This window comes from Nilaparvata lugens, chromosome 12, assembly GCF_014356525.2.
Source record: "Nilaparvata lugens isolate BPH chromosome 12, ASM1435652v1, whole genome shotgun sequence".
Classification (NCBI taxonomy): domain Eukaryota; kingdom Metazoa; phylum Arthropoda; class Insecta; order Hemiptera; family Delphacidae; genus Nilaparvata; species Nilaparvata lugens.
The window spans coordinates 7,116,433-7,135,666 of NC_052515.1; the positions used below are offsets into that span (position 1 = coordinate 7,116,433).

At 34.0% G+C, this 19,234-nt stretch overlaps 1 protein-coding gene across 1 annotated transcript in view; it reads left to right on the plus strand.

Annotated features, from left to right (window-relative positions):
* LOC111056747 (protein O-mannosyl-transferase TMTC1) overlaps positions 1–3,120 on the plus strand; it is a 397,568-nt gene extending 394,448 nt beyond the window's left edge. The window contains 1 exon segment of the mRNA XM_039438835.1: positions 2,631–3,120. Within this exon segment, the coding sequence (XP_039294769.1) occupies positions 2,631–2,729 (99 nt within the window). The 3' untranslated portion in view covers positions 2,730–3,120.
* Positions 3,121–19,234: the final 16,114 nt, after the last annotated feature.

Genomic DNA, 19,234 nt, shown 5'->3' on the forward strand with positions numbered 1-19,234 from the left:
TATCCACCGTAGAATCAGGAAAACAAAATGGAGCGAGGTTATTTAACATGCAATTATGTTGGAAAGACTTCAACATCAACATAGGATTTGTGCAGGAACAGGAAAAGACTCAACATGGGAATTGGTTGGAGTGGTGATGTGGGAGTTGTGAATGGGGCCTCAGATTGGATAATACGTTACAGTAGTAGTGTGGCAGACAGTAATTTATAGGCTGGAAATAAGGTTTTGTGTTTTTCAGACAGTTATTGGAGATTGAGAGAGAATGAGAGAGAAAGATAGAGAAAAAGGAAAGAGAAAGACAGAGAGATAGTGTGAGAAAGCGTGAGAGGGAGAGAGTGAGAGAGAGCAAGTGGGAGAGAAGAAGAGAGAGTGAGAGAGAGTGTGAGTGAGTTTGAAACAGACGGTGAATAATGTAATCTGGTTGTTTCAGAATAATACGATGAACTGTCCTTTGTTATAGTTGAATGCTATGTTCAAAAAACATAGCTTCATGTTTTTTTCTACAATAACAATTTCCATTCAACAAATTTCATCAAGAATACTATGGTTGACATAGTTACGTGTCAGGCATTGCTTAAGTGATAAGAATAATGATGATGGGATAATAAATTATGTGTGAACACATAGTTTTAGGTGTTTCTAAAACTACTGTGAACTGATTCTCAAATTAATTGATGATATTCAGTGGATTCCGCTACTCAAGTGATCACCATATTTTTTCTCGGTCGTTCTTCAGTTTCGGATGAACACATTAAGTCGTTGGACCTGGCTGCCTGGGAACAGTCATTGAGTCGCGTCAGGGGCACTGAAGTTGATCAGGTGCACCAGGATACCACTAACACTAGACAAGAGCCAGTCAGGTTACTTAATTTCCATTCATTAAACTACTGTTTGGTTTGAACAGACAAACGTCCTTGAAAAAAAAAACATATACAAATTAAGCCTACGCACTTGACCAAGTAATAATCTAGAGCCTAATATAATAGAGGAAAGGACTGGCTTTTACAGGTGAGGAATGAAAATGACACTAATGTAATAACATCGAAAGATAAAATAATAAGGTAGTCCTTGTGCTATTTTTCTTCCAAATTTATAGGTGACAAAGTCCAAGATAAGGTTAGAGTTTCACTTGTACAATTTTTATAAAATTTTAGTCCAAAATAAATTGAAATTAGATAAAAAAAAAATTACCGAATGACACATCATTACGTTTGAACTACTGGACTGATTAACTTGTAAGTCCGCATACAGATTTTCAATTCACCGAAGGTAGTTATAGGACTATTTTAAATTCTTCAAGATTTCATAGGTCAAGTTTTCAGTTTGTTAAATTTTCAATTAGATCCTCACGGAGCACGGATAGACCTTCTAGTCTATTTAAGAGAAGAGAAATGAGATATTATAAAAGTTGTTGATGTCAAAATGTCTTATGATGGGAATTAGTCTTTCCTTGAAATCTGAGTGTTAGATCTTACATGATTGAGCCGATAACACACGATTGTCATTAAGACCGACTTTCCTTTGTTAGCACAGTGTGCAGAGAGCCATTTTGGAGTGCCATCATTGTATGCTGCAATCGTTAACTGTCTGGTGTGAGATTCACTAAAATCTGTCAGCAGCACTCCACATAAATTCCATCAGTGTGATATCATCTCACAGTGTGAGATTCACTTCAAACTGTCATCATCTCTTATGAATAACAACAATGCTTCCCATCCAATGAGTGCTGACAGTATTATGTGAACCTTGAACTGCTTTTGCCCAAAATCCACCCCAGTTGTGTAGTTTGGTGCTTTCTCAATTTTCCAAAATCCACCCCACTTTTGTAGTGGAAAACGTTCAAAGGAAACTGGTAAATTTCCGGAGCTGCATTGGAATGCGGGCTGGGAAATTGATATGTTTGGGTGTTGCCCTTTCTCCTGAAAAGGGTAGGGGGGAGGAATATTCAATGTCACATGTTATTGACCCTGTGAGAAGAGGGAGTGGTTGACATGTAGTGTTGTGTTATTGGAATTCTGGATTTTAGAGAGAGAGAGAGAGAGAGAGCGAAGAAGAGTAAAAGAAGGAAATTATATTGTGTGAGAGAAAAAGAGAGGTGGAACCTATTGTGATGGAGTTAAATTAATCGTGAGATGATGTTGGAGAGGCTATCATAAAGCTCGAATAGACTTTATGCGGATAACAGAGGATTATCATTTGGATAATTTTTATGATAATCGGCTTGTGATGTTAAGAATGGATGTGTTGAAAGGATGTCTGCACAAAGGGGAACCTATAGGTATTAAATAATAAATCAGAAGGTATAAGATCCATTGGAAGACCACCTGGGTGATGGCAATATTCCATGTATCATTTTACTCTACTCTATGTTTTATCATAATATGTTATGTATGATTGAAAATATGCCATGCTATTTAATATGCTATGTATAGAATGTAAATTTATCGACTCCAACTCAAATAACTATAGGCTGTTTGTGAGTCGGAACAGGCAATAGCATGATCCTTCCACGTAAGATTATGATGATCTTCATGAATGTTTCATTACATTGTCTTCATGCGAATCATCCATTCGTATCAATAACTGAAAATTGTCTCAATAATAATGATCTTGTAATCGTTTTGTTCCAGACTGTGGAGATGCCACCTCTCCTTGTGACGGGATCCGACGACAGAAAGATCCGTTCACTGCCAGAAAGATCTGAAACGAACCTGAGGAGACCCGGCTGACATGCAGTTGTCACCGGAGCCAACTGAAATATTTCGGTTGAAAATTGATTATGAAGTTTATAATCAAAAAAGTTGACAGTTATGTTTGTTATGAAGTTTTTCGTTTCGACTAAGACTGACACAATAAACGTAGCAATAGGTGAGAGGGAAGATTGATGTAAATAGGGGTTAGATGGAGAGAAAAAATAGTGGGTATTATGCGGAAGTATGATGTCAGATGAGGGGAATGGTGAAGAAATTCAGGGCTAGTATGTTGAATGGAGATTGATTTTTGGGGTGAAGGAAACAGAAGAATAATAGCGTTGAAGAATATAGAAAATTGATATGTTAAGTAGTTAGGGTGGGGCTAAAAAGAAGCAATACGAGATAAGGAAAGCAAATGGGATGAATTTAAAATAATGTTGTACAGGAAGAATAGAGAGGAAGAGTGATGAATTTGATTTATATAGAATAATTTATGTAAATAATGTAGTTGTTTGGGTGAACAATTGATTATGCTTCATGGAATCATAAAATATTTAGTATGGTTTTTTGTAAAAATGTACAATGACAGAAAATGATAGATTTCCAGTTTTCTAGAAACTGAAGACAGGATTCCATGTAATAGATTACATTTCTGTTTCTAAAATTTCCATAAAAATAAGTTTCAATCGATGGAATTGATAATAATGAATGACATTATTATTTTGAAAATTCCCATAAATATACGTTTCAATTGATATCAAATTGCTGGGGAGTTCTGTTTCTCTCAGATAATTCCTGATTGAGATCTGGTATGGTTTTGATCATTGAATCATCTTAGAGACAAAAGTTTATCACTAAAATGTGTGATGAGTACTTGAATTGAAGCTGATTTCTGTAGTAACTTAGTTAATTCGGGGTCCAAAATTTTCAATTGATTTTATGGTGATTTACATGAAACTTCTCCATCTATTCATATCCGACTCTGTTCACCTATTATTGTGAATGTTATACTTTTCTCTTCTATCAGTTCAGAGCTAATACTAAAAAAATGTACCATGGTCCAATGTATAACCTAAGGTATATTCTATGGATGATAATGGTTATCTGAGATACACGAAGTGACTCTATAGGAACTTAAATCGATATCATCAATTCGTTGTGCACCTTGTTAATCACTCTTTTATTGATGGATAATATCAATATCATTACCATACATCATCATTTCTCTCTTCCAGCTCAATCGTTTGATTGATTGGCAGCCTTCCATCTGAATCTGTCCATTGCTACTCTCTTCCATTGTTCATAGCTCATAGCACCCAGATCCTTCGTCATTTGTCTTGAGTACTGTAGCCGGGGTCTCCCACGACCCCTTTGTCCATCAACTGTATCTTCCAGAATACTTGACGTAAATGCGTCGTGTCTTATTATATGTCCAATCCAAGAATGTCGTCTGGCCTTGAGAAAATTCAGAAGAGATCTTTTTTCTGCCGCCCTCTGGAATACCTCCTCATTCGTAACTCTGTCTGTCCATTTTATTTTGAGCATACGCCTCCAACACCACACTTCAAAAGCATTCAGAGTCTTTTCCTCAGCCTTACCAATAGTCCACGTTTCAGACCCATAAAGAGCTATACTCCAAATGCAACTCTTTATTAGTCTCTTTCTTATTCCCAAGGTTAGACTATTTGAGGAAAGAAGCTGCCTTTTACTAATAAACATACCCTTAGCTTCTCTGATTCGGCGCTTTATATCCAGTCTATCTTTCCCATCTTCTGATATAATGCTTCCAAGATATTTGAACATTTTTACTTGCTTCAGGGCGTGATTATCTAATTTAATGGACACATTCTCTGTGACTTTTGAGCAGACCATTACTTCTGTCTTTATCTTATTTATCTCCATATCATATTTATTTCGTAGAATCTCATGCAAGGTGGTTAGAGCTCTTTCTAAACTTATTTTATTATCCGCTATTATAGCTATATCGTCTGCAAAACGAAGCATCTGAATCCGAACTCCATTTACCTTGATGCCACTACAGCACTCCTTGCATTCATTAATAGCTTGCTCTATATAAATGTTGAATAACAATGGTGACAAACTACAGCCCTGTCGCACTCCTCTCCTTATAGCAGCCTCTCTCTGCTGCTCACCTATTCTTAATAATGCTGTTTGATCTTTGTACAACTCTCGAATGATCCTTCTATCTCTATAATCTATTTTGATGTCCTTTAGACATCATCATTTAGACGACTGATAATATTGATTGATAGATAACATCAATATTATTACTGGATATCAACATACAATTGTTGGCTTATTCCTTGATTGATTCCGAAGTTCAGGAATTGAACTTGAGTTTGTGAATTCGCCAATCATTGATTGATTGATTGCTATTGATGGTATCAACATCAACATCATGATGAATGATTGATCACATTCATCATTGATCAACATTAACATTCTGACTAATGATATATGAACATCCTGACAAGTGATTGATGCATCAATCAGATACTGCACTAATTCCATACTTCGATTATAACTTCGAAGTTGTTTCCAACTTTACTAATGAATGCTTAACTTTAAAGTTGAACCACAACAAACTTAGCCAGTTTTCTAGTGCAAATAGTGTTCTGTAATTTCAAACACATCAGGACTTAGCACTTACTCCGCTTCTCCTTAGACGAAGTTTGTTTGATTGGTGTGGGGATTAATCAAGTGCTCGGATGCACTTGGATGCACTCGGTTGTAAATTGAGTGCATATTTAGGATGCATTTGAGATAAGACCATCTTGTTTAAGTTTAATGAGCATATATAATGGATGAGATGAAATCCTTGTGAGTTAATCGCTTGTCTGATACACTAATACACAGTCAGTTTGAGTGTTCAAAATTGAATAGCCTAGTTCGACATGAACTTATCATTTTTTTCTCTGGTGAGGTCAAGAAGAGCATCATGAATATTATAATATACAATAAAGAGCTGCTATCAAACCAAAAATGAAGGCTGAAATTAAACTTTATGTAATCTCTCATTTTTCTTATTGAGAATCAATCAACATTTTAATCAATTATTCTCTCAAGATATTATTTTGAACAACAAATTATAATAATGGATTGGAGTAAATCCCCATTTGTTCTACAATTATCGTCCATTTAAACAATTAGACAATTCAGTGAAGGAATCTGAATATTATCAGCTTGGATCGAGCCTTTCTTGTAAATCACCATAAGAATCATTGGGTTGTTTTTTGAAAGCTCAAAAGTTTTATTGCATTTATTATGTGAGTTGAGTTTGGATTATAACAAAGGAATGATTCAATCCAATATACTTCCAGTCCCAATAATTTCCATAATATAATATCCATACATAACAATATTATTATGGAAACTGTAGTAATTTCAAACAATGTATATATTATAATAGTAACGGAAACATAATATTCTATTATAGTAATATTTATACCATAACAATATGACAACAGTATCATATTATGATAACGATATTGATAATAATTCAAAAGTAATGAGCTACTTGTGATAAATACTTGTAAAATACCAGGGTGAACTATTAAAAAGTGCAACGAGATTGGAGTAAAAAATAGCCTATAATTGATTTGGATTTTGTAAATTCATGAAAATATTTGTAGATTGTGAAGAATGTGACATGTGGAATTTTGATTATCTAAATTAATTCTGTTCAAGTTACTGTTGTATATTGAATTTTTTTAATGAATTGTTCATCTTATGATTGTTGAAAATGTTACTTTCATAAAGTAAGTTTCTCATGTTAGATTTCTCCATTCATTGTTAATTGTAAATTCATGTGAATTGTGTTAAATTGGATCCATTAATGTAATTTTGCTAAGTTTATTACTAGTTTACTAACTGGAATGGATATTTGTTATACCATGTAAGATTTGTTGACTGTTAATTTCAGTTTTCTCATCAACGTTATTCAACTCTCCCATTGTTATAAGAATAATCGATTATTATTCAATAATACTCCAATATTAATTCACTTACTCATATGTACAGTTTTTTATAGATAGTTTTTTCACATTTTTCACATCTTTAATAGAATCATTATCTCATTGAAACAATCTTTGTTGCTTCGTAATTGGTCCATCATTATTGTCAAATATTTTTTGTAATTTGCAATAGGTTTCATCTTTTGATAAAGAACACCAAATTTTTGCGCTTGTTTCTAATATTGAGATTATCCAAATTTTCAGAATCGAGATAAACAAAATTCCACAGGAGTAGAGAATTTTCCTAGCAGTAAGTTAAGCTCTCTATTTGCAATACCCTTTATTAGAATTATTATCAGAGCCTTCGTTTGTAGAATTGTTTTGTAATATTTCTATCCTATATTTTTGTGAAGTTTTTTTTGTAGCGCCTGTTATTGTGAGTTGATTAAAAAAGTATTTGCCAAGTATTCATTTGTCGTGTTACTTATTCCAATCCCATGATTTCCCAAAATGATAATTGTTATCTACTGTGTATGTTAGTCTAAACTGAAGACTTGTTGTGTTTTAAAACATTTAATAATGTGGATACAACATAGTAGATAAAACATGAAAATAAGGGTTTTTCATGGTTTTGTTGTTCAGTAATTAGTAATTAGTAATTAGTTACAACTCGCTCTATAGGCATATCTTTTTTGCAAATTCACAATGTCTGTATAAACAAACATTTCTGATCCATACTTTAGTCATGATCATGAGAATTATAACAAAATAACAAACTCAAAGTTATGGAATTAATTAATAATTAATGTTATAATTTATGGAATCATTGATAAAGTTCCTTGGAGAGAGTGGATGCAACCCGCACTAAACTATTAGTATGAATTCTGTTAACATATCCTACTTTGCCTTCAATAAAATTGTACGAGTAATATCAATGTACCTTGAATACAGGTATTCTAGGTACCTTGGATGTAGTACTGTACTTCAAGAGCAGTATCGTTAATTACTTCGTCATGATTATCACTACTTTTTTTCTCTCTCACATTCAGTTTTTCTCCCTCATCCACTCACACTCAGTCTAAACTTGTCCAACAGATATCAAGCATGTGCCTACTCCAACCATGAATCGGAAAATGATAACACTGTAGTGGATCCATGTTGAAAATCAAAGTTATATTTCTCAACTTATTTTATTTCTCATTATGTTCCGACTCATAAGTCGAAATATGTTTCAAGAAATAAAATAGATTCGAAAACAGTACTTGGATTTATAAATTTTACTTCTACAAATACGAATAACCCTTACCAAAAAAGAGAATTATGTAGATCCTTTTTTAACTATGGCTAATAATTATTATTATTCACAAATTGTCATTTTTTTCTTTGCTGATTCATTAGTCAATAGCTGATTTGCTGTGTTTGTTTTTGACAGGACATACTCTTATATTAATTTATGCAGTGAGTATAACTAGTTTTACTTGAATATATTTGATCACATCCAATCTATCTTGAATGCATTGTGTATTCTAGGTACATTGATCACATCTCTAAATTCCAGGTATAAACACTACCTCCGTAAACAAAGCCATAGTGCATTCGTGTGATGTTAGTACAGGTAGGGCTCCTACCAATACCTACTATTACTTCAGGTCCACAGCTAATTAATGACGTCATAACATGTAGATTGATTCTTCTTAGATCATAGTAGTTTCTGCTAGCTTATCAATGTAACTTTTGTTACTGTATCGATTTTGTATTGGATGGAATACTATCCAAACTCCAGATTAAAGACATTTGTATTTTATTTTATATAAATTTTATTGGAATAAGAACACTTTATTCCACAAATACAATTATTCATCCATACTTTCAGCTTGATAGACATAGGCCTATTCGATTCATTGATAGAGCTATTAATAAATTCATCTCAACAAAAAATACTCAATAAAAGCCTGTATCAGAATCGAAGGAGAGATAGATCAAAGATAAACCAAATTAGATTTAATTTTTTTTTTAGGAAAGAGGCTCTTACAAACTTGATTACAATAGATCTGTGGTACAAAGAAACTCATCAGGAGGATGTTTTTCAGTTAGGTATAACCTTTAATATTATGATGTTATGGACAGTGCCAACACTCTGCATTTACTTTTAAATTTATAAGTTCAGAAGTTCCTTTGGCTAAAGTGCACGTTCAGTGCCAAAATACCTGTCATCAAATTTTTGGTTGGGATCTATTCAGTAGGTTATTTTGAGCACAAAATCACAAAAATTAAACGGCGGTCACTATTGTTTTTAAAATAAACTAAGTTCAAACTTGCACAATTTTACATACATTTAACCTATAAGTAGCAACCATAAGTAGCTAAGGTTAGGAAAAGATTTAGGTTAGGAAAAGCTCTAGGTTAGGAAAAGCTTTAGGTTAGGAAAGCTTAGGTTAAGAAAAGCTTTGAGTTAGGAAAACTCAGATTAGGAATATCATAATTTGATAATTTCAATAATCAAAATGGCTGCTACTCATAGGTTAAATGCATGTAAAATTGTGCTACTTTGAAATTAGTTCATTTTAAAAACAATAGTGACCGCCGTTTAATTTTTGTGATTTTGTGCTCAAAATAACATACTAAATCGATCGTAACCAAAAATTTGATAACAGGGTTGTTGGCACCGGACGTGCGTTTACACCGTTCTTTCACATACTTTATTTACACTGTTCTCCCACACTTTAAGTACACTATTATTTCACATTTTATTTACACTGTTCTTCAACTATTTAATTAAATTTTTTATTCACACTTCATTTACACTGTACCTCTACACTTCATGTAAACCGTTGTTTCGTAGAATTGAAGTTCTTTCTTCTTATTGCTCGTATCCATTTTCGTTTCAAAGTTTCATTTTTCGAAAAAGAAAATACCAGACGAAAACATTTATAATTCCCGCGACAATTAGGTACACAACAGTATCCCATTATTTAAAACCCTAAATTCATCATTACTTTTCACAAACGAATGTTAGAAGGATGATAAACAAACCATATTCATTGAAATGGAAGACCGTGAAAATTGAATTTGTTATTCCAAATCAGATGTGATAACAAGCATTAGCGCTCTTATTTCGCTTGCTTACCGCCAGTAGATCATCGATCTACATGATTGTGATGACGTCATAGTTTATTGGAGCTTCAGTTGTGGCAATACCTTCTATTACTTATCAATAATAATAGTAATATTACTTAGTAATAGTGGGTATTGCCTGAAGTAATAGTAGATATTGGTGAGAGCCCTACCTGTGTTGACGTCACAAGAAAGCACTACGGCTTTGTTTACGGAGGTAGTGGTATAAACCAAGGTATTTAGATGAAGATATACCGTGGTATAAACCGTCAACTGATCAATCACCGTGAAACTGGAATGTTGTATAATGATAAATGGTAATCTGTATTGTATAGAAACATGCTTTTTCCTACAGTTACGTTGAAAAGTGGCCATTGCTGCACTGATTACAGAACGCAAAGAATCACTTTCCCGCTCTAGTGCGGGAAAAATTTTTCTGCACTCCAGATTTGCAACATGGCAACGCAAAATACTTAGTAGGTTATATGGAGCAACAGTGCAGCAAAATCAAAATGAAGTTGGTAACAGTGACTGCTGTGGCTGCTATAGTGAGCAGAGGTGCAACCAAGCACAACGCGCTAATTATTACTATTATATATTATAACAAGGACAGCAACAGCACAGTGCCACCACAGCACACACCACACAGCCGCCTCGCCATTCAAACACTACTAAGTTATTTGATGGATTTCAGGCAATTTTACCCATAATTACCCACTTTTCATATTCAATGGTAACTGTAGGAAAAACTTAATGTGAAATACGTGCGCAAAGTTCCTCTGCTGCACTCAAGAAACCATTCCGCCCTCGCCTACGGCTCGGGCGTAAACGTTTCTTTCGGTGCAGCAAACTGTCACTTTGCGCACTAGTTGCACAAATAACTATTTCTACATTTGGGTTGGGATTACTCATTTTAACAATAAATTGATTCCAATGCATCCAATAAACAATAAACATGGAAGTCTTCAATGATTTTTTCAAAAAGAATGTCTATAAGGAATCTAATAATCCATACTTCAACGCCATAAACGTTTCCCGAAGCCCCTATCAGACGATATCAAGGTAGGCTCATTCAAACAAACACCACAATACTCATCAAATTCACACAGATGATGAATCAGGATCCACTAATTGCATTCATCACGGATGAATTATTCATCCGTTGTGATTGTTCATCGACCTCATCATTCTCTCTCTCTCTCTTCCACTCTGACTATGGTCAAACCACAAGTCCGCAATCTTGATGGGCCTCTATCAAGGTGTGAAAGCTGAATTCAACCACAGACATCCACATCAATGCAACTCATCCAATTAATTCTGACAGTTTAAAATGAATCTCTGAATTCAACCTTACAATATAACTGTCAGCACTACTCGAACATAACATCAATGCTCCCAATCTAAACAATACTGTCAGTTAAATTAAACTCTAGAACTAAACTCAAGAATTAGCTGTCAGTATTCCTCATAATGTAACATCAATGCTTCCAATTCAAACAATAGTGACAGATTTTGATGAAACTCTGAATCCAACCTCAGAATATGAATGTCAGCATTCCTCATACTATAACATCAATGCCTCCCGTTTAACCAATGCTGACAGTTTGAAGTAAATCTGAATGTAGGCCAGCCAACAGTGTTTCACTATTGACCCAAAGCTGTGGTTTGGCCCGGCAGCTTTATTTCCACCACAGCAATTTACGACGGCTTTCACATCAGAATCATCCCTCTGTGTGAATGGTTGAACTTGAAATCATTTATGTTTAATTTTGATCTTCACCGCAGTGTGTGTGAAGGGTCATATTTGAAATCGTATGTTACATATTTTTGACCACTGACGCTTCATGTATACCATATCTAGGGTTATACCATAGAGAAACAATGGCATAAGTATATATCCCATGGTATAGAAAGTTTTTGTCGCAACTTTTACTGTTATCTCAAGCTGAAAGTCCAGGTAATTCTTTCATGTGAAGCTTTATGACGCTGGTAATCTCATATTGTGCCGTTCATACACTCTTACCCGGTCAAACAGTAAAAATCGACAATAATCGAAAGTAATCGGCTTGAGCTAACAGTAAAAGTTGCGCCATAAACGCCCTTTACCATGGGATATTCACTTACGCTATTGTTTCTCTATGGTTATACCCGAGACGAGTGATGATTACTACAAGTAAATGGTATTTTTTCCCTATGTTTATATTCAGAAACATAAGATTCATTTCAACTGTTGCCGATTTTTGTGTGAAGGCTCACCCCTGAAAGCGTGTGTGTTATTATGTGTTCACGTTAATATGTTTACTTTGTATGTAGGGCTATACGTAGGGCTATATAGGGCTATCTAAGAGCTCACATTCTATCATTCCTCTTTCTGAGCATCATTCTTATTACGAGACATGGTCTGTTCTCTGCTTACTTCTTATTCAATTTTTAATAAAATTGGATAATTTTAGCTACATTTGGTCTGTTGTATAAATTAGAATTGGAACCGTTTTGGGCTTATAAGCCTGTAGTACTTTTCTGTAAGTTGTGTAATTCTGAATGATTAAATAAATAACTATATTGATAATGCGAATAGGAAGCTTCTGCTGAAAAAATAGGAACAATTAGGTTAAAGGATGAACGGAACCACCGTTTTAGGTGAGTGACGAAGCACCAGGATGCATTGTGATATTGGCCCATATGAATAAAACCAGAGCAAATGCTCATTAGCAAGAGCATGGAGCATAAGGTTTTGCTCATGAGCAAAAGGTAGAAGCAAAAGCATTTGCTCATTTTTATATGAATAAGCTTTACCTCATACTCTTACCTTATGCTCCTGAACTCTGGAGCAAATGCTCACGTATTTTAAAGGGTTTTCATCAGCTGGTTCGCTTGTGTAGCCTTAATTTGTTTTTATAGGTCACGGAAGCGCTAAATATTCAAGTAAGGTGCACCGCTTGTGTTTCCGTCGTCTGCCCTGTTTTCTATTTATGAATAGAGTTTTAGGTTAGTTGAGTTTAGAATTTTGAAATAATAGCGTGAAAAAATGTCATCTCTATAATAATCTTCAGCATATTCTTAAAATATCAATAGCCTTCTATTGTCTACACTCTCATCTTCTTAAATGCCTATTTCCTATTTTGTGATGGCTATCTTTATAGCAGATAGCTAGCTATCTTTTGTATTATTTATTTTTTTGTAGGAATAATGGTGATATATTATATCGTGGTTGAATCTAAAAAGAGTTTTATAGTTCTCAACTATTGGTTGTGATCGTATCTGGTATAGTTTCTTCTTCCTCTGACGAATTAGTTGAGCCATTTTACTATGAGCAAAAGGTGATAAGCTGCTCTAGACTAGACTCACCTTTTTTGAAGCATTTGCTTCGAAAGTTGAGTACAATTTTGAGCAAAAGCTTTCACTTTTGAGCGAATGCTCAAACTATTTTTTTGATGAGCATCAGCAAAAGGTTTTGCTCACGTTTAACCATAGAAAATGAAGCAAATGCTCCATATTTTAGAAGTATAAGAAAATGCTCAACTTCATTCATATGGGCCAATATTGAGTATTTTAAGTGTCATTTGATGAAGCTGGTCACATACGGACACCCTTCCAAAGGGTGAACCGAGAGCCCGGCATCTATCTAATCCAATGGACAGATAATTATACTAAATCACTTATTCAACACTGTTTGAACTGCAATCTTGAAACCAGAATGTTCTATTCGACTATTTCGGTCATCTGGTCTGTCCTGTGTGAACGACCGCATATAAACGCGTGAGCTACATTCTACCCCACACACCATTCCGTGTGGGTGGGAGACCACATTATACGAACATGAGTTGAATGTGGACCGCATTGGTGCTTTGATCGCTCTGTGTGAATGATCTCATTAAACACTGCTGTCATAAATCAACCGCATCCGTCCAGCTTATGTGTATGATCCCATTTAAACACTGCATTCACCGCATTCGTCACCTGTCATTTTGTGTAGCATTGCGGTTTATGGCGACTGCCACACAGGCAAATAAGCGGTAGGTTTGCCAGAATAGATTTGGTTTTGTATTATAAAGATGATTATAATCATGGTTTATCTGTTCATGACACATTCGTATTACATTTGAAATGGTGCGAGTTACTTCAAGAGTAAATAATAACTCCATAAGGTGGAGATCAAACCTTATAGTTGGAAAAATAGAGGCATATTATCTGAACAAATGGGAGAGTTATTCACTAATTTCTATTATTAAGGGTCGCTTTCATTGAAGTTGATTCAACTTTTCATTAAACTATCACTATCATTGAATGACTATTATAATATTTTTCAATTGAATCAGCTGTTGTTTTGAAATATAGTCTGTGCAAACCTTAAGCCGTGTCCGCACTGAACAAATGTTCGACAAACATGTTTGTTGGAACAGTTTGGGCCAATTTTATTATGTTCGACAAACAATGTTTGCCTGTGGCCAGTGTGGACGCGTCACCAAACGAAATATTTGTGAGGAGAACAGGTTTTATGTTTTACAGCAAACACTGAAAATGTTTTGAAAAACAGTAATTTTCTGTTTGACAAACAATGATTGTCCCAACTTTTTTCAAATGTTTGTCTCTGATCCCCTCAACAGATATGTTTGCCTTTTGTTCAGTGTGAACACGGCTTTAGATTGCAGCATTGCTGCTAACAGTGATGCCAGATTTACAGAATTCAGAAAGCCTGTGAGCTAATTGTGTCAAAGAGAGAGTGAAAGAGAGAGCGAAGGCCTTTATCATAGAATCAGCAGAGAAACGGCAATAGTGAGCTCCTATTATTATATTGAAATAACATTGGCCATAAAGCCTTGTAATGCCAACTGAGGTTTGCACAAACCATAGAAATTCAGTTTAACTTTTCTGGAGAAAGTGACCCTTGGTTTACTTGAAGTTATTAAAGAGCTCAATTTCATTGTACTTAGGCTACTGTTTCAACTCCATCTTTCCCGATTCTATCCAGCCTTTCATGTAGATGTTAGTAAATGAACAGATTTTGCCTCTATCTCTGCTCTCTTAGATCTTTTCCACTCTTTTGTGTAATATTCAAAGCTTTTTCAACTCAATTCATCTCCTGAGATGTTCACCATTCCCAAAAACCATACCTGTCATGAATCATGTCATTGGTAGTTATTCTTAGATTTTACTTCTTTTCATACCTTCGCACCATCGGTGGTTTTCCGCCTGATTAAGCACTCAGCTGGTCGATGACCACTCAATCTATGGATTTGCTGTGAAATTATAATTTTAAACTATTATTTCACATCGGAATCGAAATTTTCTACTTATTTTTAGACTTGTGACTCAAGACTCTTCTCTGTTCTCTGACACAGTACACATTTCAGGTCGCCGTTCGTAGTTTTTGTTTTTAGATGATAGTTATCACAGTAATGATATTTCAGCAGTTGGTTGAACTCCAATTTCTTATTCAATTCAACTAAATTCAATTTCATCCATTGCCAATTAGAATATTCAAGATATATCACAGAATCTTCATAATATAACATATCATTAAAGATATGATTGAATAAACATAATTACATTCATATATTTGGATGAGATGAAATAAAATATGAAATCTAGGCATCACCAGCAAAAAAAAAATATCTTTGCCCGCTGGTGAGAGTTGCAAAACAGTGAAAGAAAAAACATGATATTTCAAAATAATGCAGAAAATTGAGGTTAAATTCAACTAATAATTACAATAGAAACATTAGAACTGCAGAATTATAGGAAATCAACAAATATTGGGCAGAGAAGAGACTATGAAATGTGAATAAAAGAATTAAAATTAGATCTTCATCTTAGTTCGTGTGTTCTGTTATGCAGAAAAAAACGTCTATGAATCTGCAAACACCGATTCAAACTGAGTTTTGTTTTTATTGAGAGAATTCGTTTTTGGAATCTCGTCCACCTACTCGTATCTATTTTAACAACAGTGAATAGTCTATATACAATTATTTGACTGACATATTGATAATACTCAATCATTGCATTGATAAGTTGGAGAGTAGCCTCTCATGTCGGCTGCAGATGCGTGTCACAGCGACAAAGTGTGACATTTTAGTGTCAAGTGATGTCTGGTGTCATGGTGACATCGACATTTGAATGTCACATGTCTGATCTCTCGCAGGTTGGCCACCACATCATCAGAGATGTGGACAGCTACTGTCTTCTTGAATGGATTGTTTACTTGACGTTGGCATGGTTACGCTCTCAAAGGTCCTCAGCAGTGACCAGTCGGATTGACAGGGTATCACACCATTTGAAGGTCATCCATATCATAATAGAAAACTCGTTTATATTCGTATTCACTACAGATGACGCATCATCACGTCTGAACCACTCAACTAATTTAAAATTTTGCATAGCATATAGATTCTCAATTTATCGAGGATGGTTAAATGCATATTTTTTATTTTCCAAGATTCCAGAAGGTCAAGTTTTCAATTTAGCAAGTTTTTAAATAGACCCTTACGGGTCACAAGTTACCTGCTAGTCAGGAATGGGGAGAATGAAATCAATTGAAAAGAAGGAGGATGAGAGGAATGAAGAGATATAAGAACAGTGAGGAAAATAAGAAGAGAAGGAGAAAAAGAAGAATACAGGAAAGAGAAATAGGAGAGAAAGAACAATATGGGTCAGAAGTGAGAGGTGGTGAGGAAGATGAAGAAGTGAGAAATAGACAAGAGGAGGAGGAGAGAAGAAATAAAGTGTGAAGAGGAGAACAAGAAGAAGACGATTGAGAAGCTGAGGAAGAAAGATGAAGAGGAAGATAAAATGGAAGACAATGGTGAAAAAAAATAGAAGGAGTGGATGAAGATGGAGAAGAAGGCGAAGAGGAAGAAGAAGAGGAAGGAGAGAAAGAAGGTGAAGAAGAGAGGAAGAAGAAGATGAAGAAAAGAGGAGAAACTTCTCCTCATTTCCATATTCAGTTATAGAATGTGCTTCCAAAAGATCATCGACTATTTCTTGATTACATTGTAAAATTATTTCCAGTTTGAACTGGGAAATGATTATGAGAATAGTTCAAAAAGAAATTATTGAAGTACAATACTCAATATGATCACAGCAGAGGGAAATCTCATTAAATACAATTCACATATTTGTTTTATTATCTTTCACTTGTTTTCTTCGTTCTTATTGTGTACTGAGAGTAAATTTAGTTATCACGGCGAGTCTGTTGCTTTATCATGAATAAATGAAGATATATCGTGGCGGGAAAATGTAATTTTAAATGAAATCGATCTGTTCCTACTGCTTCAGAGGAGCTCAAAGCTTGCAAGACAGAAGGAGCAGCAATATCAATATGAAAGAGAGATACGTTGACAAAGAGAGAGTGAGATTGATTGATTGATTGATTGATTGAGTACTTTATTTATGTAGATTACAATATATACTGGCTTATACACTTATATACAATAGCTTACAATACAGCAAAATTATAGATGAATTTACATAATATAGACTAGGAAAATAACTATTGAACTGTATATGATATGAAAAAGCAATTTGTAATATGATAACTATAGATAATAATCATATTATTATGCATCTACATAAATTGGCGGAGCTTTGGACATATCAATGTCCATTCTTTGGGAAGAATATTAAAAATATCCTCCCCACTAACTCTCTACCAAAACGTTAATTTCGTTATTTAAACTAAGGATCTATTTATTAATGGAAATATTGTAAAAGTTTTAATCAATATGAATATTGAAGAGAAAAAAAAAACAGAAAATTGATAGAGTAAAATAATTATATAGATAGATAAGATCAAATAATTGATTAATAAAATGAAGTAGGCTGAAGAGACAGATAGCGACGAAAAGAGGAAGTGAGAGAGAAATGGAGTATGTATGTAAGCGAATGAAATATTGGTGAAAAAGTGTGTTAGAGAGAATGTGAGAGAGGGTAAGAGAGAGGGAGTGACGAAAGAGAGAGTGAGTCAGTGAGAGTGGAATAGAGTGATTGATTGATTACTTTATTTATGAAGATTACAATATTATACTGGCTTATACACTTATATGGGATAGCTCTTGATACAACAAAATTATAGATAAATTTAAATAATATAGACTAAGAAGATAATTATTGAACTGTATGCAATATAAAAAAGCAATTTGGAATGAATATGAATAATTTTGTAATGCATCTACATGGATTGGCGGATCTTTGAACATATGAGCTACATACATCATTTTCAACGTGAAAGAGATACCAAATCACCAATTTGTCAATTTCATGTGTAACTGTGTAGCGTAGGTGATTTTGTTGTAAATATCCATACTGAATAAATACGACTTGATATTGTCATAATCACACTGTTCCCCCAAACAATTCAAGATACTACTTTCAGTGGTTACACTATTATTATCAATCTAGTAATTGTAGGTGGAGCCCTACGATATACCATTGCTTGTTGACTAATAAGGCTGAGCTCTGCTAAAATAGAATAAGAGATTTCTCCAATATTTCTATACATAAGCAGCTTTTTCTTAAAATGATTTTGATCGTGATATCATAATTTTCATATTATTAGGGGCTTTTGAAATTCTTTATGACAATTTTAACAAACTTTCCATGAACCATGCATAAAACTCATTCATGGACTTTTTCTCCCATTTGAAATAGAATTGCAATGCTGTTTATCTATTATTGTACTCAACAGAACTGGAATGATGAGAAATGGCATCAAGAAAATTCCAGATTACCTTATGGAGCATATTAATCTTAATTCTGTTATATTGCTTAAAAAAAAGAACTATTGAAATGGATAATTACCAATAAAATCGGGGACATACTTTTTGAGTGACTCTTATCTTTAATATTCTTCTTAATATCTTTAATATAATTTTTAATATTCTTCCCAAAGAATGGACATTGATATGTCCAAAGCTCCGCCAATTTATGTACATGCATAACAATATGATTATTATCTATAGTTATTATATTACAAATTGCTTTTTCATATCATATACAGTTCAATAGTTATTTTCTTAGTCTATATTATGTAAATTCATCTATAATTTTTGCTGTACTGTAAGCTATTATATATAAGTGTATAAGCCAGTATATATTGTAATCTACATAATAAAGTACTCAATCAATCAATCAATCTTTGTTTCAATAGTACCGTATGTTTGCCATCTCTCTTTCTTTCTCTTTCCATTTTTTCTCTTCTCCTTCTTTCTTCCACCCTTATTCCACTTATTCATCATCTTCTTTCATTAAATATTATATTATATAAATTCTTAATTCATCTTTTGTAAGTTCTTAATGACTCTATTGAATTAGTATTAGCAACTCTCACCTGCGCACAGGATTTTCCTTGCAGGTGATTGGTTTCTTTTATTTTTGCTGAAAGTTTTTTTTGTATATTTATCGTTGTTGAAGAACCAATAAAGAGTTTTTGAATTGAATAATGGTTGATGGTTCAAC